Genomic DNA, 24,560 nt, shown 5'->3' with positions numbered 1-24,560 from the left:
ACACTGGTGTTTTTCTCTATGAGTCTAATCCCACTTTCCTGCTCATTCCAAATACCTTATAATTTTACACTTTTTCAAATAACTATCTAATTCTCTTTTATTATACATTCTATTTCAACACAGTTTGTGGCAGAGAATTACAAATTCTAACCACCTTCTGTGTTAAGAATCTTTTTCTAACCTCCCCTTTAATTCTTTTTGTAACTATCTTAAATTTCTTATCATTCTTATTAATATCGATGCACCATTGCAATTACTTTTACATCCTTCCTCAATTTCCTATTTATTGTTCAGCAGTCTTCATGCATCTGTCCATGACAGCATTGGTAGGAGCGACCACCGCACAGTCCTCGTGGAGACAAAGTCCCGTCTTCGCACGAAGGACACCATCCAACGTGTTGAGTGGCACTACCACCATGCTAAATGGGACAGATTCAGAACAGATCTAGCAGCTCGAAACTGGGCATCCATGAGGCGCTGTGGGCCATCAGCAGCAGCAGAATTGTATTCCAGCACAATCTGTAATCTCATGGCCCGGCATATTCCTCACTCTGCCATTACCAACAAGCCAGGGGATCAACCCTGGTTCAATGAGGAGTGTAGAAGAGCATGCTAGGAGCAGCACCAGGCGTACCTAAAAATGAGGTGCCAACCTGGTGAAGCTACAACTCAGGACTACATGCATGCTAAACAGCGGAAGCAGCATGCCATAGACAGAGCTAAGCGATTCCACAACCAACGGATCAGATCAAAGCTCTGCAGTCCTGCCACATCCAGTCGTGAATGGTGGTGGACAATTAAACAACTAACGGGAGGAGGAGGCTCTGTAAACATCCCCATCCTCAATGATGGCGGAGTCCAGCACGTGAGTGCAAAACTCAAAGCTGAAGTGTTTGCAACCATCTTCAGCCAGAAGTGCCGAGTGGATGATCCATCTCGGCCTCCTCCCCATCATCACAGAAGCCAGTCTTCAGCCAATTCGATTCACTCCACGTGATATCAAGAAATGGTTGAATGCACTGGATAGAGCAAAGGCTATGGGCCCTGACAACATCCCAGCTGTAGTGCTGAAGACTTGTGCTCCAGAACTAGCCGTGCCGTTCCAGTACAGCTACAACACTGGCACCTACCCAACAATGTGGAAAATTGCCCAGGTATGTCTTGTCCACAAAAAGCAGGACAAACCCAATCCGGCCAATTACCGCCCCATCAGTCTACTCTCAATCATCAGCAAAGTGATGGAAGGTGTCGTCGACAGTGCTATCAAGCGGCACTTACTCACCAATAACCTGCTCACCGATGCTCAGTTTGGGTTCCGTCAGGACCACTCGGCTCCAGACCTCATTACAGCCTTGGTCCAAACATGGACAAAAGAGCTGAATTCCAGAGGTGAGGTGAGAGTGACTGCCCTTGACATCAAGGCAGCATTTGACCGAGTGTGGCACCAAGGAGTCCCAGTAAAATTGAAGTCAATGGGAATCAGGGGGAAAACTCTCCAGTGGCTGGAGTCATACCAAGCACAAAGGAAGATGGTAGTGGTTGTTGGAGGCCAATCATCTCAGCCCCAGGACATTGCTGCAGGAATTCCTCAGGGCAGTGTCCAAGGCCCAACCATCTTCAGCTGCTTCATCAATGACCTTCCCTCCATCATAAAGTCGGAAATGGCGATGTTCGCTGATGATTGCAGTGTTCAGTTCCATTTGCAATCCCTCAGATAATGAAGCAGTCCGTGCCCGCATGCAGCAAGACCTGGACAACATCCAGGCTTGGGCTCATAAGTGGCAAGTAACATTCGCGCCAGACAAGTGCCAGGCAATGACCATCTCCAACAAGAGAGCGTCTAACCACCTCCCCTTGACATTCAACTGCATTACCATCGCCGAATCCCCCATCAACATTCTGGGGGTCACCATTGACCAGAAACTTAACTGGACCAGCCATATAAATACTGTGGCTACAAGAGCAGGTCAGAGGCTGGGTATTCTGCGGCGAGTGACTCACCTCCTGACTCCCCAAAGCCTTTCCACCATCTACAAGGCACAAGTCAGGAGTGTGATGGAATACTCTCCACTTGCCTGGATGAGTGCAGCTCGACACCATCCGACAAAGCAGCCCGCTTGATTGGCACCCTAAACATTCACTCCCTTCAGCACCGGCGCAGTGTGCACCATCCACAGGATGCACTGCAGCAACTCGCCAAGGCTTCTTCAACAGCACCTCCCAAACCCACGACCTCTACCACCTAGAAGGACAAGGGCAGCAGGCACATGGGAATAACACCACCTACACGTTCCCTTCCAAGTCACACACCATCCTGACTTGGAAATATATCGCCATTCCTTCATCGTCGCTGGGTCAAAATCCTGGAACTCCCTACCTAACAGCACTGTGGGAGAACCTTCATCACACGGACTGCAGCGGTTCAAGAAGGCGGCTCACCACTACCTTCTCAAAGGCAATTAGGGATGGGCAAGAAATGCTGGCCTCGCCAGCGACGCCCACATCCCATGAACGAATAATAAAAAAGTCTTCACGACACTCTCAATAGTGTAACTTATCCCTTGCAATTCCTCAGCTCAATCCAAAGGTATTCTATGTGGATCCTTTCTCTATCTAATTCCTTACTGTTCGCAACCACGGCATCCTGTTCAACCTTGAGCTGAGCTTATAATTCCATATCCTCTCCATCAAATAAATCACATACTTGCACCTCCGTCCCTACCTCAGCCCACCTTCCGCTGAAACCCTCATTAATGCCGTTGTCACTTCCAGACTCAACTATTCCAATGTTCTCCTGGCCAATCTCCCAGTTTCCGTCCTCCGTCAACTTCAAATCATTCAAAATTCTGCTGCCCGTATCCTAACCTGCACCAAGTCCCACTCATCCATCCCCTCGCTGACCTATATTGGCTCCAGGTCCCTCAAAACCTCAAATTTAAAATTCTTTGTGCTTAAATATTTTCGTGGTCTTGCCTCTCCCTGTCTGCATCGCCCTCAAGTTCTACAAACTCCCTGCAACCGAGCTCCATTCCTTTGACCTCTGGAACCATAACTTCTGGAGTTATTTCCATCCTTTTCATAAAGCTTCTGAACCAGCTTCATTAGGTCCTTTATCCTGGCACTTGGGAGGCAACACTTCTTGCCATTCATATTTTATGGTATAAAATCAGCATATCTACAACAGCAGTCTAAAATAGATATATACCTGCTACGTTTCCTTACCATTAACTCCACTGAAGTAATGTCTGTGGGTGCTTGGTGTTGATCATTTCTAGAAGCAGAAGCAGCCAGTATGGCCAGTCCATTGAAAACCTGCTGATAGTGCTCTCCTATACGCAGCAGTAGTTCATTATGTAACCCCTGAAAATCCTGTCTGAGAAGGCTGCCCAGTTCAAGTTCTGTTTCATTCTAAACACAGTACACAACAGTAAGAAGCAGAGGAAGAAAAATCCACATCATAAACAATACAAAATGGGCAGTTTGTATATCCTGTCACTAGAATAAAACTTTCTATTGGTTGGATGGAGGGGGGGACTTCATGCTGAAAAGCACCAGCAAAGCAGGAAACAAGAAAAAACAAATTAAACAAATTGAAGGGGGTTATCTGAAAGATCAAAGAAGATATTGATCCAGTTATTGATGGACTACAGATGGCTCGCAATTCTATTTCAAGTCTCCAGGGAAGATCCTGGATGATCTGCATCAGCTTCTGACTCCCAAACGTGTGGACAAACCTCCCAACTGCACTGCACCAGATAAGTCAATGCAGCATTGAAGCCTGGAAGTTTGCCTGCAACATCAGCACAGGTTATCTGGAGTTCACCCTGATAGATCAGGAGACTTGTAGGGTATAAAGTTGAGTCTTTTCCCTTGCAAATTTTTTTAAAACCTTTTTTCATTAGTTGGTTTGAACAAATTATTTTCGGCTAGCAATACCATACTTAAAAGTTCTGGTTACTTATTACAAAAATACTTGTTTTACCTGTAGATAATGGAGACCTCGCTCAAGTTCATCCTTTGAGCAGGAGCAAACCAAATGGGAAAAGATGTACTTAAAGTTGTTGATCAGGATCTCTCGACGATTGACATTCAGCTGCTTTGCTATGGTCCGGATCAGTAATGAAGAAGTAGCACTGGCCTTTGCAGCCAGATATGGCAACAGAGATTGCAAGGTACGCTGGAAAACAAAATGTGATTTACATCATACAGAAGTATAGATTGAACAATGACTTTTTGTCAGTATGAGTGCTAGCTTAAGAGAAAGCTATAGTGTTCGAGGGAAAGCATAAGGAATTGGAGTTTGGTAATATACCATTTCTCAATTCATTATTAAAATAGCCCTAATTTCTCTGGACTGTCCATATAGCTCTGTATTCAACCATTTCAGAGAAATAGATGAACTGAAGTGGGGAAAGGCAAGCTTCCAACCACAATCAAGGTGGTTTAAATTGGGTCAAAATTATGCATTTGCAAACAAATCCTAAATAGTTCAATTTAGGTTATCCTTTCCAAAATGTTTCCATACTACAGCTTGTGGCTTCCTCATCAATACAGAATCCATAACTCAAAGAACAATCTCTGGTCTGTTCAGAGTTAGCTAATCTCAGCCAGGATGGCAATTGGCTTCAGTAACCCAGTCGGCGGTGGGGCGGGGGGGGTGGGGGTGGGTGGTGGTGTCGGGGAAATCTGCCACAGTTCCCATTCCTGATCACCATCCAGTGACCACTGCTATAAAATGTGAATGGGTAGATGTCAAGTGATGCCCTCCATGATCAGATAACCAGCCTATTCTCAACGTACAGACTCATACATGAACAGTCTGTGGAACTGTACTAAGGCACATCTTCAGGAGGGAGGAAAAACTGCAGTTTGTACATCAACAACAAAGAAAATCAGGCATTTATCATAATTCATTAAAATTTAAACTGCCACATCTCAACACAAAGTCAACTCTGAAAGAGGCCGGTGAAACTTTATCATTCTCGTCTCAAATTCTCAAGAGATGTATTAAATTGCTGACTCCTTAATATTTGTTTGTTTAAATACCATACAATGAAATCTTTCTATACTCTTTCAGTTTGTCCCTTGTTACGGAAGAACTACCATTTAAAGAAACACAACAGTATTTACATACAGTGAGGAAGCGATTCAAATCAGGGAAATCAAACACATGAGCTACTTCAGATAAGATGTCAAGTGTAATCTGCCGCTGATGATCTGCCTCTCGCTGACACAGTTCTTTACTTTGACCCTCAATACTACTACTGACTGCCAGCTGTCTTGTATGTAATGACTCCACCAGGAACTGCAAAATAAACAGCAATATATATGATTAGTGATAGTGGCTTCATCTACAAATAAGATTGCAAAGGATAACAGTCAGACTCTCAAAACAATACCAGCTTTTAAACAACACAAATCCGATACACTGGGCATACCAGTATAAAAATCACACCAGCATATGCTTGGTTACATCAGTACACAACTTATACCCTCCAGGCTTGCAGGTCATAAAAATGCAGTGAGCGAGAAACTTATTTACATAGAGAAACTGTGGAATTCACTTCCAGGGTTAGTGGTTGAGACAAAAACTACATCAACATTCAAGATTAGATTGGATAGGTGGATGAAGGAAAAGGGTAGAAGGGACATGGGAAAAGAGTGGGCAAATGTGATTGAAGCTATTTGCTTGTATGGAGGGTAAAAGCTGACATGGATTTGTTCGGCTGCGGTGTGACTTCTATGTATTTCTATGTTCAGCTATTCCATAACAAATGCCAGAAGCAGAGGAAACACATTTATGTAACTGTGAGTCACATCCATTTATTTATGTAATCACAGTACCTTACGTACAGAATTTATTTATGTGACTACCATCAATACAAGGCACACATTTAATTATCTACCTGCAGTAAGCAAGAAGCACACTGTTTTTTTTATGTATACCAGTTAGTAAGCAACACCATGGGAGGTCTATTCTTATTTTTAGTAATTTCTAATAAATCTTTTTTTCAGTAGTTATTCAATGACCTGTTCCTGCAAATCAGCACGGTGTCATTCGTATAGTTTTAAAATCTTTTCTGCTGCTTTTTTACCTTGTACAAAATCCAATGTCTGCTAATTGAATGATGTGGAGATGCCGGTGATGGACTGGGGTGGACAAATGTAAGGAATCTTACAACACCAGGTTATAGTCCAACAGTTTTATTTGAAAATCACAAGCTTTCGGAGGCTTTCTCCTTCGTCAGGTGCCTAAGCTTGTATTTTTTTTAATTTTTTGAAAATACATCCACTAAGGAAGGAATATACTGCAGGAAAGAGAGAGAAACAAATATATAGAGAAGTAGAGAACATGGGTAATAGGCACAGAGTGAGAGAGTCATATAGAAAAAAGACAAAAAGACAAAAGGAAGTATGTGAGCCATTGAGGCAGGTAAAAAAAAATGAAGGAAAAGAAACAAATGGAAAACAACCAGCAAGACAAAGAGGAAGACAATGAATTAGAGTGAGACAAGCAGAGCCAGTTACAGGGATTTTTAAAAAAACTTTTGACATATTACAGGAAGTCAACAGGTAATATTTTTATTTTTATGTTTTGCAAAAAGAAAGCTACATTTTCAGATCTTCTCTCTATCTTTTCTCTATTATAAAAATCGGGAGTGAGCCTTGACTCAGTGGTAGCATTTACGCCTTGGAGTCAGATTATGGGTGTGAGCCCACTCCAGGCAGCCCCAGCAAGCGCAGACGAGAGTTCCAGAATGTGAATACTGGGTTGACATCCAGCGGAGTACTCCAGTTTGACGGAAATGGAATAGTGACCCCTCCCCCCCACAATGCATCGAAACCTTTCTCCTCAGTCAGGCTAATGCACTGGCCACATGAAAAGGGGTCTTTGTTACATAAACAACCCACAGTATGATATGGATACAAAAGCAGTGGAAGAAATGGCTTGCCTCATGTGCCAATAAGCACAGAAGAGATGATAATAAAAATTATTTAAACAATTTTTACTATTGAAACTGCAGAACCCTACAATTAAATGTTGTGTGTGAAAGCCCTATCTAAAAGACATGGTTATTTGCTTACAACATTCTGAGAGTCTGTTACTGTAACTTTTCCAATTTAAAATTGACACAACCGACCTCCATAGATAAGTCATCAAATTACTAGTGGATATAGAGGGTATGCTTGACAACGAAATGCTGGTAAAGGAATCATGACTACTTACATAAAAAACAGAAAAATGAAAATTTTGATAATTTTTTGAAGTTTGCTTTTTGAACTAATTTGGGATGATTCCCTGATCCATTTAGTTCCATCTCTCTTAACCCTGTGTCAGGGAGAACTGGAGTAAGTGACACCACAGCGAGCCTGTCTTATCTTTAGCTTGAAAGCTTGTTTTTTTTTATTCGTTCATGGGATGTGGGTGTCGCTGGCGAAGCCGGCATTTATTGCCCATCCCTAATTGCCCTTGAGAAGGTGGTGGTAAGCTGCCTTTTTGAACCGCTGCAGTCCGTGTGGTGAAGGTTCTCCCACAGTGGTGTTAGGAAGGGAGTTCCAGGATTTTGACCCAGCGACGATGAAGGAACGGCGATATATTTCCAAGTCGGGATGGTGTGTGACTTGGAGGGGAACGTGCAGGTGGTGTTGTTCCCATGTGCCTGCTGCTCTTGTCCTTCTAGGTGGCAGGGAGTTTGGGAGGTGCTGTCGAAGAAGCCTTGGCGAGTTGCTGCAGTGCATCCTGTGGATGGTACACACTGCAGCCACTGTGCGCCAGTGATGAAGGGAGTGAATGTTTAGGGTGGTGGATGGGATGCCAATCAAGCGGGCTACTTTGTCCTGGATGGTGTCGAGCTTCTTGAGTGTTGTTGGAGCTGCACTCATCCAGGCAAGTGGAGAGTATTCCATCACACTCCTGACTTGTGCCTTGTAGATGGTGGAAAGGCTTTGGGGAGTCAGGAGGTGAGTCACTCGCCGCAGAATACCCAGCCTCTGACCTGCTCTTGTAGCCACAGTATTTATATGCTGGTCCAGTTAAGTTTCTGGTCAAGGGTGACCCCCAGGATGTTGAGGTGGGGGATTTGGCGATGGTAATGCTGTCGAATGTCAAGGGGAGGTGGTTAGACTCTCTCTTGTTGGAGATGGTCATTGCCTGGCACTTGTCTGGCACGAATGTTACTTGCCACTTATCAGCCCAAGCCTGGATGTTGTCCAGGTCTTGCTGCATGCGGGCTTGGACTGCTTCATTATCTGAGGGGTTGAGTGGTTTAAAGCATTTGTTTCTGAACTGGGGACCCTAATTTCTATCCAACTATCAACAGGTGCCTGGATTTTTCTTCATTTATTTATTTACTGATGTTATTTTTGTTGTTGTATCCGAATAAAATACATTTTCTGCAACTGATACTGTCTTTCAGAAGCAAGGACGTGGGGCATGGGGGAGGTCCTCTGGGTGGCTTAATAATTGCAGGGATCCTCACACATCAAAGTTTGGAAACAACTGATTTATAGTGGGGTTCCTGTCAAAGAATGGCTAATAGATGCAACGTAGCACAGGAAACAAAGTAAATACCACACAATCAGCACAGGATAGGTATACCAGCTGTATCCACTGCACTAAGACTCAAGTCATTATAGCTGTGATAGCAAAATACTTCAGAGCTTACAAGCTCTCAACAATCAAGAGCTGTTTCTCAGTCTCACCTGGCATATGGGCTTCTTGTACTGGCTGAAGAAGGCTTGCAGCTTCATACCTTTGGCTGCTGCTAGTGCTCTGATCTCTGTGTAAGCAGCACCAGCAACAAATGTAAACTTGGACAGTAAACAGTGACACAGGTGTAAAAGGGCAAATGGGACCAGGTCTCCTCTGGCGGCTCTGTTTTACCACATTAAAAAGGAAAGAAACAATATATACAGATTTTCGGATTTATGTAAATGGATTAAATATTGCTAAAGGTTTATGCCTATCAATGGAATAAAAAGCATCTTAACAAACGAGGATGGATTTACACTCTAGCTACTGGTTACTGAATGGTAGCTGCACTTCAAGTTATAGGCAGCCAGAACCCAGTTTACAATATTGGCTTTTCCCTGACTGGAAATTTAAGAGCTGGATTCTCCACCCATTGGCAATATTGTGGCTTGCTGGGACTTCCACCATCTGCTTGAAGGCAGCCCACTAACACAACTGGTTTGTAGTACAATAACATTGTGCCACAGCATTAAATCATGATTGAACCCGCAATCCTCCGCACAGCAAGTTGCTGAGCTTGGTCGGATTGGTAGGGAGATGAGTAGAGCAGAATCTAAGTAGTTCCTCAAAGAGAGGGACGCCACATTATTGGGAAACCACTCTGGGTCAATATTGGGAGCAACCTACTGGTCTACCTCTCTGGTGCCATGGAGGACATAACAATAAGTAGAAAACATCTTGAAATAGGAGATGGGGAATTCATATATAGACACACACATAATACATATATATATATATATATAATAGAGAGCGAGATAGAGTTCTGGTTTCAATATATGCAGCTTTAATTATTCTGCCAAATTTACAGCAGCACATTTCTACAGATAAGTAAAACTTTACATGAAAGTTCTCAGACTTATTGCCTACCTTCCAATTTCTCTGGTTGTAAGTATTAGTGTATCTTTTAGCTCGTTGTTTCTTGAAATCTTAGCATTTGCATATGCCTCCTTCAGCTTCGATACAAGCAGCTAAAATGAAATTTTAAAATGTTTTAAAAATCAATTAAATAATATTAATATTTATATTAAATGGCATCAAAGGCGTATAAAGAGCCAGTGACTCTATTCAGGCACCATTAAACACTAAACATAGTCAAGCAATTCATTGTTTTGTTCGAATGGAGATGTACATCCAAAGGGTTTTCATAAGCTACAACGCTTCTGGTAAATACTTATTAGCTAAAACTTGCTACTGATTAGTGGAAAACACAAAAAATCAAAAAAGAGTGACAGTTTCAAAATAGCAAAAACATAAGAATTTAGCCCCAAGGTAACTGCACAATGTTTTTCTTTAGAAATCTTATTTTCTTCACCTCTTTAAGTAAACTCTGATCTTCAACTTCTTGAGACTCTAACAAATAATGTATTTTTTCACCAAATGCAATTCTGACAGCTTTATCTGGATCTTCCATGAGGCTCAGTATTGCACTATAGATGGTTTTTGTATCTGAATCAGTTTTCCCCAAATTCACATGTTTACACAGATAGGGAATGTTGCTTATGAAAGCTGTGGGAAAAATGACCAAAATTAATATTAATGTAGTACAACCAAAACACAACTTTAATATCACATCCTCAGTTCAACCCTTTTTACTGCCCTAAGGCAAGGCATAGCCTCATAACTATTTAAGTCGTAACACAAGTTTTTAATATTTACTTTTATCTATGGATGTCCTATGAAAAATGGAGAGGGAAACTGTTCTAGAAGCTTTGTTATTTTTATCTTAAACATTAATCTCATTTTACAACAAAGTCAAATAAGCAGCAGCAAAGAGGAGTCGGCATTTGTAAAGAATAAAGGAATTAAACAATTTAAGAAACATAAACAAGATACAAACATGGCAGATGTTAAAAGAGACTGTTTATCTGCCAATCTAATCTGTCCCTCTGTTACAAATTCAGGTCTGCTGTAGATACCTTCTTGGATTCAGTGGCATCAGTTACTCCCATAAGGGCTCTGAACGTCTTACTTTTACAGGAGTTGACCCACACTTCCCTATATCTACTTGTACAATAGCATGACCCAGGGATGTAACAATAATACCCCTTATGACCTGGACTGGATGTTAGTCCCTTTCACATGTGCTACTTCAATCTCTCCAAAGGGGAACCGAGCAAAATACTTGGTGAAACTAGACTTGATACAAATTGTTAAGCTGCTTTATTTCCAAGCTCCTGAACATTTACCTGAGGAAGGAGGAAGCCTCCGAAAGCTTGTGAATTTAAAATAAAATTGCTGGACTATAACTTGGTGTTGTAAAATTGTTTACAATTGTCAACCCCAGTCCATCACCGGCATCTCCACATCATTATTTCCAAGTGAGTGAACATACAGAGCAACAGTTACGATCAGATACCCTTTTACTGGTACAACTTGTCTTTGTGTAATAATCCAAAAATAAAGACAGACAATTCCCCATATCAGTGGGTTGTTGTCCTCGAGTTAAATAAGATGTCTTTTTAACTGTTCCTCCAGCTTTTCCGACCTTATAATCTCTGCAACAGCTCTCGCTTTCTCTCTTAAAATCCTGTTTTAAAAAGCCTGTCTGCCAGCCTCAGTCCTAGCCTCTATCTTATATCTCTCCATTCACAGCTGAAAAATGGATCAAAGACTTTATAATACAATGGGTATGAGGTGTTTTTCGACTGCCGACACGAGCTAACAAGTTGATTATTTACAGTCTGTGAGGAAACATCAAAGCTAGCTCATTTCCATCTTAACTACCTATCGTCTCGGCCTTTTTTTAAAAAACTTGTCTGAATACACTATGCTTCAACATTAAAAGTATTTTTTTCCCCTGAATCCTTTGAACAATGGCCAAAAAGTCCCAAAACATTACATCATCTAAGGCTACTACTCTTATGTTTCCTGTGGGGAAATGGTCTAAATAAGAAAATCCTGAGATCAATCAGAAGGCAATTGTAACTGCTTGCAGTTTTTTGGCTCCAGGTCAGAAGACCCCATCATAAAATGACTGGCTTTGATCATTTTGCATTTTTAACAAACTGTGACACTTTGAAATGCACAATGTCTGGAGCGCTAGACATTTTTTTGTATATAATAACAAATGGAGAAACTAAGGTGAAAATGTGATGACAAGCTTTGGTATTAAAATCACATAACTAGTAGGAGGAAGTGAAGACTGAAGGAGGTAGGAGATTCTTGTTTTGAGGGCCTAGGAAAAAATGGATTGGAGTCGAAGATATTGCAATAAGTCTTGATTTCAACATGCTGAGGATACAGGGATGAAGAGCACATACAGAGGAAGAGAATGGTGCTTTTGCAGTTTGAGGAACGAAGAAAATAAAGTCAGAGGAAACGATGATCATAACAACATTGATAAAATAGATATAAAATAAAAATGAGTGACTAATGGAACTTAAACCGACATTTGCCTGAGTGTGAAATTGTGATTAGCGTGCAGATCCTTACTCCCTTCTAGCAAGCAGCTCTCCCTAAACACTCACCAAGTTTTACTGAAGAAGGCATCACCTTTCCAATTAGCACAAGGAATGGAATAAAAATAGAAGGCCCAACTGCTGGTCCAGCACATTCACTTCTTACAGTGATATTACTACAAAGAAGTTCACAATCTTCATTTGTAAGTATTGAGTCGCACTTGGGCAGCAACAATTCAGATTTGCCTGAAAGCACACAGGCTAACTTTCCAACATTATTGGCTAATTCTTCATGTACCAAATTGGAATCATCTTGGAGTTTCTTTCTAAAAGGTTTCAAAAAAAGTTATGAGATCATCTCGTAACTAAATATTCTGAATGATGCATTACAGATGTGCTGAATGTTCTCCTCCAACAAATGCCCAGTGATGGCACAAAGGCAAAAGAACTTACATTTATATAGCATATCTCATATCAGAAGGCTATCTCTGAACATTTTACTATGTAGAGAAGAAAAAAAAGTCACAAAGAAGGAGTGAAGAACACTGAAATAGAATTACAGAAAGGAATCCAAAAGAGCAGGTAGAGAAAATCATTTTCAGAAGGATTTTGAAAGCAGGAAAGGCAGTAAAATGGAGAGATTCAGAAAGGGAGTTCCAGACAGCAGGGGCATGATAGAGTAACTGACAATGGTATAGAGGATCGAAAACAAGAAAGAGATCAGTGTCAGAGGAACGAAGGATGCAAAGTTAAAAGTCAGGTAATGTTAGATCCCAAAACAGTGCCAGCTACGTGAGTCAGCATGCAGTTCCACACAGAAGCCAACAGGGTGCAGCACAGTGGTTTTCCAGGATCCCAAATGGACAGAATTTAGTCATCTATTTGTAAGTCATTTGTAAGATGCATCAATATTAATATATCTAAATTAAATAATAATTAATATTAATATAACTAAATTAAATAATTATTTTGCCAACCAACAACCCGTCATGCTATAATGTTCCAGTAAGTCACTGGCCCTTCCCTGATGCCTCAGATTAAGTCCACACTGATTTGTGGCCTGCAGTCGTAAATATTTTACATACAACTGAAGACCCATTCCTGAATAATCAGTGGAACAGCATCCTACAGAGCTATGAAAATCTATCAGTAACCATGCCTCCCACTAATTTTCTGAGGCCCACTCTTGCCATTGGAGTTTTCTGTCCCAGTCCCCTCCCCCGACTATCTTGGCCAGCCTCAATTGCTCCCCCCTTCCCCCCTTAAATTCCCATCAACAATTCCACACAATGGTATTCCTTTCCTCCATGACCCCAGGACTGTTCATTAACTCTCATTCTGTTCACTTTCATAACAAATGGGCTCAAAAGTAATAGCTATAATCTTTCGCTGTTTGAATAAATATATTAGGCCAAATATTATTCGAAGAAAACTACTGATTATACTATACTTTATCCAGTTCTATTTTATAACATTAATCACGGAAATGTATAGAAAGTCATTTGCCAGAGATTACATCTAAAATGAAGCAATCATTTGGAGCTCAGACTTACTGACTGTTCACCAATAACTAGTTATCAAACAGCATAAACTAAAACCTGTTTTGTGTTTATTATGGCTATTTTAAGTAAAAAAAGGTACATACAAGAGAACCTCATCAATGAGGGAGTGTGATTTAACACCCAGATAATGCAGTAGTATGGGGAATCCCTGCACTGAACCTGCACGGATGACATCACTGGAAGTCTGCAAAGACCATCTGTGTATTGCTGCTCTCCAATCAGGACACACCTCTTCATGTAGCAAAGACAACAGGTACACACAGTTTGCCTGGCTCTGGTGTGCTGTGGGTCGTAACAGGATCAGAAGTAAAAGTCAGAAAGAATATTAAAATGTAGTTAACTTTAAAACAGTATCAGGACAATCAACCAGCAATTAATTTTCAGGCTGATTTGGTCCTAATATTTGTTTTATTAGTTCTCATAGTGTCAAACCAAAACAATTACACAAAATGGAAAATTGTACATAATGCACACTTTACAATTATCAAGTAAGTACGACATGTTGAATGGGAGATGTATACCATTTATACCTGGAACAATTCCTACACCACCAATACAGCTTGACTTGGTTCCTGCTGCTGCGGTGGCAATACAAATGCAAGTTTTGCATCTCCTTCATTTGCATGGGAAGGTGCCAGGGAAAGGGCAGCCTGAAATAGAGGTGGTGGAAGCAGAGTGTTGTAGAGGGAACATACTTGATGGGGGGGCCTGTTTTTTTCTCCTCCTGGGTTCCTAGGCCAGTGAAACCTGTTCTGCTTTGCCATTTTCATCTCTACCTGCCTTACCCATCACCCAGTTGCTTCAGCTATTCGCACATTCGCCGTGTCTCATTTCTCTCATTATACTTCCTATTGTCTAATGTAAATATAATTTCAGCAATTTAACCAACTTCTGTTTTCCATTTAAACATTTTACAGGTCATTCTACTTCCTCTCGTGGGTGTGCGCATAATTTTCCCTCACTACCTCACTCTTCCCTTTGTTCTATTCCCCTTTATATGTTAGTCATTTTTCTATTTTTCCAGTTCTGATGAAGGGTTTATATCTGAATTGTAACTCATCTGTTCTCTCCATGACTGCCATGTTGTTTCTAGCATTTTCCGTTTCCATTTCAGATTTCCAGCATCTGCAGTATTTTGTTTTTTATATACATAAATCAGCTCTTCACACTCAAGTTTGGTAAAGAACTGATGTGACAGAACAAGACACCTTAGTAAACGACAGTCCCAGAAACTTGGGGTGGAGGTTGGAAGTTCAAGGCATAAAATAAGAAATGGAGAATGTCTGTTCAGCAACATTCATTGACATGTCTGCATAAAGACACGTATGCAAGTCACACTAGAAAAATGAGACAAGTTTGTAATTGCAGCAAAAGTTTTAGCCTGCAGAAACAAATGGTAGTTACTGTTTAATACCGGAAAGCAGACATTTCCAAGGCTTTAAAACAATCAGGGGTGTCTAAGGGGCAATGTAATCAACTAGAATGCAGTTTAAAAATGATATCTGGGTCCAAAGATGTTATGCAAGCTTGGAACTACTACTTTATAGTTTATATTATTTATTATAAAAAGTTACCAGCACATGTATTCCATTTTTTGTGTTAAAACTATAAGAAGAGTTAAGAGCTGAACTACAAACGAACAAGAATTGCTTAGTGATAGCAGACTGGCTATAACTCCATTATGAAGTCCTAACTCAAACGATAGGATCTAAGGCAACTCATAGCTGTACTTTATCACTTTCAGCATGCAGCGTCATACTAACTACAGTGTTACATGCATTACAGTTTATTAATATCCCTTAGAGTACCTAGCATTTTTCTATTTCTCACTAATACGTCAAATCCAAAAAGTTAAAGACAAAATATTTTAAATCAGTACCTCGTGCAGTTTGGAAAAACACATGTTGTACACTTGAATTAATCTTAGCTGCGATCATCATACTTACAGAAACTGCTTGACAAATGTTGACTGAGGGATACTAAGTCAGAATTGAAGCCAACAGATTTGAAAGCCCCATCAGTACTGTGTTTATGAATCCATGGTAATGACAGAAAACCACAAAGTGTCTGGAGTATATCTTTGTTCACCTGTCCTTGGACAACTGGTGGGGGAAAAAATCTTTAGATCTACATAAAAACATAGGTGTACAGAAATCTAACTCGATTCATTTTGAGACAATCAAATCAAATCCAGATTATAAAGTTGTGTATATCTTGTTGAATCTACTGCTAATTATTCCATGGCAAACACTGCAGGAAAGATGTTACTTTTGTCAATATTTTCTTGTAACTGTCATAGCACTCAGCACTGAAAAACTGGAACTTTGGGCATTTCTAACCCAAAATTGTTATCTGGATCCACAAATGATATACAGACTTGATATGCACAGGTATCCTTGTTTTTTAACTCTGGTTTCAGATGTTTAACATCATTCAAGTTTCACTCTTGTAATCTGAATATATCAGAAGTGACTCATACCGGGGTGGACTTCCATAGATGGCAGCTGCCATTCACTACTTCATCCAAGTGGGCATTTTTGTGTTGTGAGCTTTGGCAGGTCATTTAACCATAGATCCCATCATAGCAGAGTCTATCCCATCCTCATCAGGGGTTGAAATTTCTGTTTTTAGCATACTAATCAGCATCAAATCCAGAAATGTTATACAGGTTTGTAGTCACATTCCTGGGAATGCCCATTTTAATGAAGTAATAGAATGACAGTTAAAATATCAAACACAGGATTTGACACAAACACTTTGACCAATTTTCTAAAAATAGCACGATGCAAAATTTCAACTTGCAGATGTCCAACATGCATGCACTTCCACCAATTACTGGAAACGATCAGGGGAGGAAAAACAGGCTAATTTTCTCTTTCCCAAACCTAACCTATACCACCGATTCCCCAGTTCAGATTAGAGAGTTCAGCACAGGTCGGGTACTTGGAAAATATCTCAGTACCAAGAAATGTAGTTACAAAGTGAACCATTAATGACACTTCACCCAATTATCTTGAATTATTTGTCAGTAAAAGCTACCGTTAAAATTGAGTTTTTAAAAAAATTTGGTTCTTCAGATGTGGGCAATGCTTCCACATTTACTAACTGTGAAGGTGGTGCTGGGCATTAAAAGTCAACCAAGTAACATGCAGTGGAGTCATATGTAGGTCAGACTGGGAATGGGTGGCAGGTTCATGACCTATGGGTTGCCAGTCCTGCACCATAACCACTACACTATTTAACATCCTAAACAAAACAAAAGTATACCTGATTGCACCAATATTTTACACACTAAATAACTAGCTTTAGATACCTGCTTCACCTACCTTGCAAGTAGATTACAGCATCAACTATTTTTATTAATCTATCAACTAACTGTCCCACTTCTTCATCTTTGGAAGCAATGTTCAGTTGTTTTTTTCCATATTCCAGGACCTGGGTAAACATCTCAAAATTTATCCAAATCAGTTGTAGTTTCATTGATGGAATTCCTGTGGAACATTGCATCATCCCACTGATGGGGCCATTTGTTTTGATTCTGTCAGTGCTGAACAAAAAAAAAGTAACATTTCTTCTAATGAAGGCAAATCAAATTTCAACTCAAGTAAATTGCTGTGAAGGACAAAAAAAAAATCACCACAAGATGCTTAATGTGGTTTTCGACTCCACATTTACCATGTGGAAATCATCTGGGGCTAAGTACTCTGAATGTAAACTACTTACCCATAGAGTTCCTTGGGCCTTCTATTATATGATAGTTTCAGTAAAAGATCAAGTTCCTAAAAAGGCTTTCTAAGTGCAAGCATAGCGAGGATAAGCAAATAATGGCTTCCTAAGTATTCTTTGCTTGGTACTTAGGCTTGCATATGTGACGAAACACTGGTCCCCATTTCAGCACATAGACATATGTATAAAGAGAGAGACTTATAAAGCCGTGTGACAAATTACCAGAATTTAAATTGGCGCTGGGAGAGTTTTGGTTCTGAGCCTCTTTCTTTGCACAATCCCTCCCACAATGTTACAACCAGAAGGCCAAAGTAAAAAAGACTTGCATTTATATAGCACCTTTCACAACTTCAGGACGCCCTAACGCGCTTTACAGCCAATGAAGTACTTTTTGAAGTGTAGTTACTGCTGTAATGTAGGAAATACAGCAGCCAATTTACACACAGCAAGGTCCCACAAACAGCAATGCTCTTCTTCGAAATGATGCCATGGGATCTTTTACGTTCACCTGAGAAGGCAGACGGGGCCTCGGTTTAACATCTCATCCAAAAGACGGCACCTCTGACAGTACAGCACTCCCTCAGTACTGCACTGGAGTGTCAGTCTAAATTTTATGCTCAGGTCTCTGGAGTGGGGATCGGACCCACAACCTTCGGACTCAGAGACAAGAGTGCTACCAATGAGCCACGGCTGACACCTAAGTACAGAATCAAAAAAAACTGTGAGAAAGTATAAACATAAAATCATAAATACTTTGTACCTATCCGGAACTCCTTGATCACAGAATGCTGTACACAGAGCAGCCAAACGAAATATAACTACGATACCCTCCAACACAGTTACAGTCGTCTTGTGTGACTGAACCTCCTCCAGCAAACTGATCAATGACATCAGTCTCTCGCACAGTGCCCGCCATAACTTGCTCTTGAATTTCATTTCCACTGGACCAAATCTACAAGAGATGAACACTCTATTAACGGATTTGCATGAAAAGAATGAGAAAATCGTTTTCAGAAAAGAAAAGTATTGCAGCTGTTTTCATGAAGAATCAGCTGCTTCTCCATGAGCAACAGTTTATAACACTGATTGGAGGGGTTTCAGAGTAAGGGAGTCTTAAACATGGGTCACGCCTTCCAGTTTCGCCCCAGCTGGTGTGCCCTCCTAGCAAAACAACTTTGTCAGAAGTTGGTAAACTGCTACTCCAAGGACAGTCAACCCAGCAGCAGCACTGTACAAGCACATTCCGAGCAGTTTTTGTTCCACTGCTCTAGCACTGAAATATTTAAATGAAAACTCTTCCTGTTGACTTAAGTCTCAGTTCTCACTGCTGATTTTAAAAGCTCCTCTCCTCGCATCTATCCTGGCTGCCTCAGATTTAAACAAAACAGTGGGAGCTTGCACTCCAGCCAGCAATGAGAGTTTATGAATCACAATTGCAAAAGCTGGTAGGAATTTTTTGGTTGAAATCAGAAAGAACAGAGAGAAAAAAATGCATGTGTGGATGCCAGCCATCATAACGTGATTAAGTTAGCTGATAAAAGCTTTGGCATGAGCAAGATGTTAAACTTAGCAAGAATTTGACCATATGTGGGGCCAGTACTGCAGGTGGTCGCCTTTAAAAGGTTCTACCATATATACAGTAGTAACATAGTAACAGTATCAGCCAGAAGAGCTTTGATCCATCAAGCACACTTATTCACAGTGGTGCATTTCTAATAGTGTTACAGTTTATTGAGTGGTAAAGTTTTTATTGTATGTACACTGTTGCAATTTTGACCCTTGTCTTATGTGCGGGTTATGGATTTTTTGAGGGGATTTTGCGGCTGGAATTGAGGTTGGGGAGTCTTCTCATGTGAATCGCCTTATCTTCAAGTAAATACAATATGCCAGCTCTCAAACAGAATGTTCATGACAACAGAACGCTTCCAACGCAGGAGGAGGTCATTATCTGTCTTGCCCCGAATACAATTACAAGGTGGCTGGATTGTAGCCCGGTGGTAAAGCACACTACCATAGTAAGCCAGTCTGCTCCATATAACTTTCCTTATGACAAGTTTTAGATGTTAGCTATGACCTTTTCTCAAAATCAGGACAAGGGAGGGAAAAAGAGCAAGTCAGCTTACCCACACCCATCGGTCATAACAGGGAACGGTTGGATAGCAAAGCTGATGTTCAACTTTTTTGCTAGTTAAATAGTTTATGGTGTGACAAGACCTAAAAGGGATTGTTAACAATGAACAAATTTTAAAAGTATATAGCAAAACAAATGTTGTCCATACTCAGCTGGTTTCTGCATGCTTGGTGCAGTAAAACTCAAACGTGGCCTTTTTTCTGGAACTTCATCACTGCTACTCCCTCCATCTGTTTCGGGAGCCTGTGTCAATTGCGTCTGGGTCCAGTTATATATTTCCTGTATGACACTGATCCCTTCCGCTCTTATTGCTACATACAAGCAGCTTAACAAATACTGAAACACAATGCACCAAGGTGATGAGTTACCACATAATCACAAAGAGAATTGTATAAAATATAATATAGCTATACAAATTACTGTAGCATTCATCATACTGGTGACACTTCATGCAGCCTTTACAAGCCTGAGGGTGGCACATATTGTGATTTTATTACAGACAGCTGCAACATTGAAGATGTGACGCTTACTTATTACAGTGCAATCAATGCACCAGATTTGACACTGCATGGCTTTGAACATATTATGCATAGTAAATAATTGCTTACATCCGGCACTTTAGCCAGTATTCTGCATTGATGCATCTACATGCCAAGCCATAGCAGAATGCAGGTTCATCTTTACAATTACCCAGTGAATTCCTGATCCCAACTGAAATTAGGGGGAAGCACCAAGCAGAAGGAAAGTCAGTCCCTACAGAAGAATGAACCAGAGTGTGAGTCAATTGACATCAGTCTTTCACACCTCCTAATGATCACTGTCAGAACAGCACTGAAGAAGCTGGGTTCCAGTTGTTTGCCAGCTTCTCAGGTAGGGAATGATAGGTGAAGCAGGGTGACCTACAAGTGGCAGAGGAGGTCCACCAGAAGTACCTGGCCTAATCCAATTGCTAATCTAAGGCCCCTTCTGCTCATTCAACTGGACGTTAAAGATCTTATGGCATTATTTAATGAGGAGCAAAGTTCTGTTGTTTCAGCCACCACCTTCAAAAAAAATGGTCCTTAAACCATAGGCTAATTTCTCTGACAGAAAGTCTAACGACACAATCTTATAACAGCAATATTTTGTGCAAAAGACAGACCTGAATTTATTTAGCACTTTGTCACTTCTTACAGCAATGTCTCAAAGCACTTAAAATATAATGAATTATTTTGAAGTCTGGTGTCTTATTATGTAGGCAAACCTGGGTGGCGGGAGGAAGATAGGATTGGTGAATGGGAGTGAACTCTGCCAAAGATGGGGATGAGCACAAATGGGCCTGATAGACTTTCTCGTTATCAGCGCAAACATAAGCTCAACTAATTTGCACAAGGCATGATCCCAAAAAGACCAGTGAGATAAAGGACCAATGAATCTGTTTTGCTGCTGTTGGTTGAAGAATGATGTTGCCAGCACAACAGGATAATTCCTTGCTCTTCTTTGTGCCATAAGATCTTTTACTTCCACTTGAACCGTCAGAAGCTGACAGGACCTCTGTTTAACATCTCATCTGAAAGGCGGTACCTCCAATAATGCTGCACTTAATTGCCAGTCTACACTCTAACAGTGCTGCACTGTAGTGCCACTCTACATTCCCTCAGTGCTGCACTGTAGTGCCAGTCTGTGTGTTCAAGTCCTAGAGCAGGTCATACACCCGACCTGATCTCTGCCATTATCAGAATGCAGGCCAGGCACTTCATCATGGGAAGTGTGAAAATCAGAGGAAACGTTAACCCCTGATGTCTTGTGGGGCCTTATAGTTACTGATTACAGAAAGCCATTGACAAAGACTTGGGAATAAATCATCTGCAAACTCTCTTTGCCAGAGTACGATTTATGATGGGAAACCACAAGAGGACATAAGAATTCTTTTTTTAAATTACCTCCTGCTTGGGCTGAGTTCCTATCATTTCAGTTAAAGCTTTGCAAATTAAATGTACACGGTGTTTCTGTATTGGCACTGCACACACAAGTCCTGCTGGTGCAAACATCAAAAAGTGCTGGAATATGTGACAGAGAGCTGATCTCAACTTATCAGATTCAATGAATTTCAACAGTCCATCTCCCATAAAGGCACTTAGTTTGTCCATTAACATATTAAGGTAAACTGGTTGTATCACAAACATGCTTGTGAGATGTTCTGTACTGACTGGAAAAAGTGCTCTGACCAACTGAGCATATGGCTCCTCATATAATTCCAATTCAGCCCTGTCAGCCTCTTTAAACAGTTTCAAGAGACCAATAAAATTTGTAAAGAATGCATTTGCCAATTCTTCTGGTGGTGGTCCTCCAAGGTTTGTCAACTGTGATAACAAGGCCAACACGATACTCTTTATCTTGGGACTGCCATGTTCTAAAAGGGAGCAGCCTATTTCCCATAAGATGAGTTGCTGCCTCCTGCAAAACACACTAGAGAGGATCGAAGAAAGTATTCTCAGTAATATGACCTCCAATAATTCTACTTGTAACACAGAAGTCAGCTGAAGAGGTGCGGGAGTTAAATATCCTGCATTTTCTCTCTTAGCCACAATATAACGATTAACTATGAATGGCCACAAGCAAGAATCCTCCTTAATGTGCATCATCAGGTTCTTCTCCCTCAGACAGATTAGATCTTGAAAGAGGCCGAACAGTTCCTTGGTTTGTATTCCAAATATGAAGGGATTCTTGTTCTTGAACAGCCAAAGCAAAGAAAGTATAATCTTTGCAATACAGTCGTGAAGCACTTGGCAGTTTTGGGCTGCAGCAATCCGAAGAAGCCTGGTTATAATCCAGTTACTGAAATCTTTATTTAAAAAAAATAGGCACAATCAGATCATATATTACAAACAGGACAAACATCAGTTCTTGCCTAATTTAAGATCTACAGATTTAATCCAGATTCAGACTACAGTAAGGATACCAGTGCCTCTACCTGGATTCAACAGCTGTTAGGCTATTAGAAACAAACATACAGGGTGGGTTTAAATGAATATAATTGCAACAAGAGTAAAAAAATGAAGAATAAATGGCGTAGCAATTTTTGTTATACTTTACAATCACTTTTCAGGACGGTGCAGCACATTGATGTTCCACTGAGTAATCATGGCCCAAAGTACTGTGTCACAAAGCAGCAAGTTGCCAAAGGATACTAAAATCATTTGTTATCATTGATCCAAGGCCACTACTGCCCTGACTGACAACAGTTAATTCAGCACAGACAGGGATTGAACCTGGGACATTCCGGGTCAATTATGGGACTATGATAAACTACAGAGTATCTTTACCAATTGAGCTTGACATAATTAACAATTTATTAATCATTATTATTTGAATTGAGGTCAGTTCAACTTTTAATTATGTAACCCCAATGTAATGATACAGAGAAGTCTCACCATGATCTTGGAATGGTTAAAATAGTTTGAAAATAACAGCTCCTTAAAGAAAGAGAACTATGAGGATTCACCATCAACACAGTTCTAATAAACCAGACTACTGAAAACTTATTCTAAAAGTTCATATTCCATTTTATTAAATAATGGAAAAGAAAATCAGGCGCGGTGTAAAATGGGCTACCGATTCGCTATGGCCCCTTTTGGCGCTACTGGGAACGATTAATTTTAGCCCCCATTTATCAAAACAAAACAATGTTCCAAAAAACTGCCTACTGGTGTATAATTATTGATCACTCATTTTTTTTGTACAATATTTATTCTTTAGGTGCAGCACTCAGAGTCATAGCTGAAATACAGCATTTTAAATTTCATTTGCACCTGGCATAAATGACCTGTATTTAAATGCTTCACACGAAAAAAATTAAAACAGTCGCTAATTTTATTGGAATACGTTATTTTAAGTTTCACTGCATCATTTAAACTCAATTTGGCAAACACTGCAAAAATTAAACATAAAAATTTTGAGGCACAGTACTATAAGATTAATAACCAAGATCGATCTGTAACACTGGTATTAAAACATCGACAGGCTATACTTATGTTTCTGTAGTTTCCATATTCACTCACCGATACAACTGCACTCATCATCACTGCTGAGCCGCTGAATTTCTTTAGTTGGCTTTCGTGAGGTGCTCACAAACATAAGAGGAAAGGACTTCATAATGTGTTTAATAAAATCCAGCAACATCACACATGTTGGCTGAGTGTCTGTCTTCTTTGAAAGCTCCAAAGCAACTGGAATTTAGACAAAAAGTGATAGTTTTATGCACCCACTAATGGATAATTGGGTCTATGTAGTATTCTCTTTCATAATATAGCTATCATGGGGCAATTTCTGGGAATTTCTTTTGTCAGCAGCTAGCATCATGATTGACAGCCAGGATGCTTCGTGCAGTCAATCAGATCCTCACTGATTGCGACATAATAGTTGCAACTGTGTCAGATTTTCATCCGCTGTTGAATATTAGAATATATACCGATAGTTATTTCCTATTACAAAATCACCTGCTGTTCTAAGAGCCTACAGCACTGAGATAATTTACTTTATTGCAAAATTTAGCAATGGAACAGACCACATACAAGGAACTAAGCTTAATCTGCAATTCCAACTATATATTTTTTTTTAAAGTGCTGTAGGGGGAAAAAAAACAAGATTTTGCAAATCCACAATTATGCTTGCAACATGACCATTTTCGAAGTCCCTAAAAAGTAGTATTTGTGACAATAGCACAAATTCAAACCAAATCTGCAATAAATTGGACTGGTTTGGTTAATCAACACTTCTTCCCACCCCTTGCTCCAACACTCCAGGGAAACTGAGATTTGGAATTTGCTATGTGGAGAGGTTGCAGAAATGAAGCTGCCACTGTATGACAATGCATCAAATTACCAATGCTCGCAGATCCCATGTCATCCAATATCCTTATTTTCAACTGATGTCTGGGTAAGGATAAGATTTTGTACAATTTTTTCCTCAAACAGGAGGGCATGCAGACCTCCACCAATGTAATGTGAACA

At 40.3% G+C, this 24,560-nt stretch overlaps 1 protein-coding gene across 1 annotated transcript in view; it reads right to left on the bottom strand.

The window, feature by feature from the left end:
- Positions 1-24,560, bottom strand: part of atr (ATR serine/threonine kinase) — an 81,829-nt gene that overhangs the window by 52,163 nt on the left and 5,106 nt on the right. Inside the window, exons 3-16 of the mRNA XM_067995047.1 lie at positions 23,610-23,777; positions 21,492-22,393; positions 19,718-19,905; positions 18,199-18,390; positions 17,039-17,259; positions 15,659-15,814; positions 13,796-13,994; positions 12,220-12,476; positions 10,065-10,258; positions 9,620-9,720; positions 8,704-8,875; positions 5,135-5,305; positions 3,983-4,177; positions 3,223-3,408 (exon numbers count right to left, since the gene is read on the bottom strand). Coding sequence (XP_067851148.1) covers positions 3,223-3,408; positions 3,983-4,177; positions 5,135-5,305; positions 8,704-8,875; positions 9,620-9,720; positions 10,065-10,258; positions 12,220-12,476; positions 13,796-13,994; positions 15,659-15,814; positions 17,039-17,259; positions 18,199-18,390; positions 19,718-19,905; positions 21,492-22,393; positions 23,610-23,777 — 3,302 coding nt within the window. The remainder of the gene's footprint in view (positions 1-3,222; positions 3,409-3,982; positions 4,178-5,134; positions 5,306-8,703; positions 8,876-9,619; positions 9,721-10,064; positions 10,259-12,219; positions 12,477-13,795; positions 13,995-15,658; positions 15,815-17,038; positions 17,260-18,198; positions 18,391-19,717; positions 19,906-21,491; positions 22,394-23,609; positions 23,778-24,560) is intronic.

The sequence above is a fragment of the Heptranchias perlo genome, chromosome 13, assembly GCF_035084215.1.
Source record: "Heptranchias perlo isolate sHepPer1 chromosome 13, sHepPer1.hap1, whole genome shotgun sequence".
Classification (NCBI taxonomy): Eukaryota; Metazoa; Chordata; class Chondrichthyes; order Hexanchiformes; family Hexanchidae; genus Heptranchias; species Heptranchias perlo.
The sequence above is the reverse complement of the archived record's forward strand: the minus strand, read 5'-3'. Positions and strand labels throughout refer to the sequence as shown.